We start from the raw sequence: 340 nt of genomic DNA, 5'->3' as shown, positions 1-340 counted from the left end.
GGCAGGAGCTGCAGCAATCACAGCAGCAGCAGCAACAACAACAACCACAATCGCAACAGCAGCAACAAAGGCAATTAGAGCAGTATCAGCAACAGCATTTGCAACCGCAGCAACAAACGCAGCAGCAGCAGCAGCAACGCCTCAGCTCTCAAATAGTACGCAGCAAATTGAACCTTGCAGGCCTCGGAAGTTCACTCGATCCCAAGGCGATCCCAGCTGCTTCGCCCCACACCCTTCCTGCAGCGGCAGCAGCAGCAGCAGCAGCAACAGCAACAAAAGTAGAAGCAGCTTCACTATCACGCCGTCGCCAAAGACTGAGTGCAGCAGCAGCGCCAGCAGC

The 340-nt window shown here is 55.6% G+C and overlaps 1 protein-coding gene across 1 annotated transcript in view; it reads left to right on the top strand.

Moving 5' to 3' along the window:
• The window catches only part of ETH_00036715 (uncharacterized protein), a gene marked incomplete at both ends in the record, with an annotated part of 2,523 nt that overhangs the window by 382 nt on the left and 1,801 nt on the right, over positions 1-340 (top strand). The window contains one exon of the mRNA XM_013373980.1: positions 4-340. Coding sequence (XP_013229434.1) covers positions 4-340 — 337 coding nt within the window. The remainder of the gene's footprint in view (positions 1-3) is intronic.

Source organism: Eimeria tenella, genomic scaffold (genome assembly GCF_000499545.2).
Source record: "Eimeria tenella Houghton genomic scaffold, Eth_scaff1867, whole genome shotgun sequence".
Classification (NCBI taxonomy): Eukaryota; Apicomplexa; class Conoidasida; order Eucoccidiorida; family Eimeriidae; genus Eimeria; species Eimeria tenella.
The sequence above is the reverse complement of the archived record's forward strand: the minus strand, read 5'-3'. Positions and strand labels throughout refer to the sequence as shown.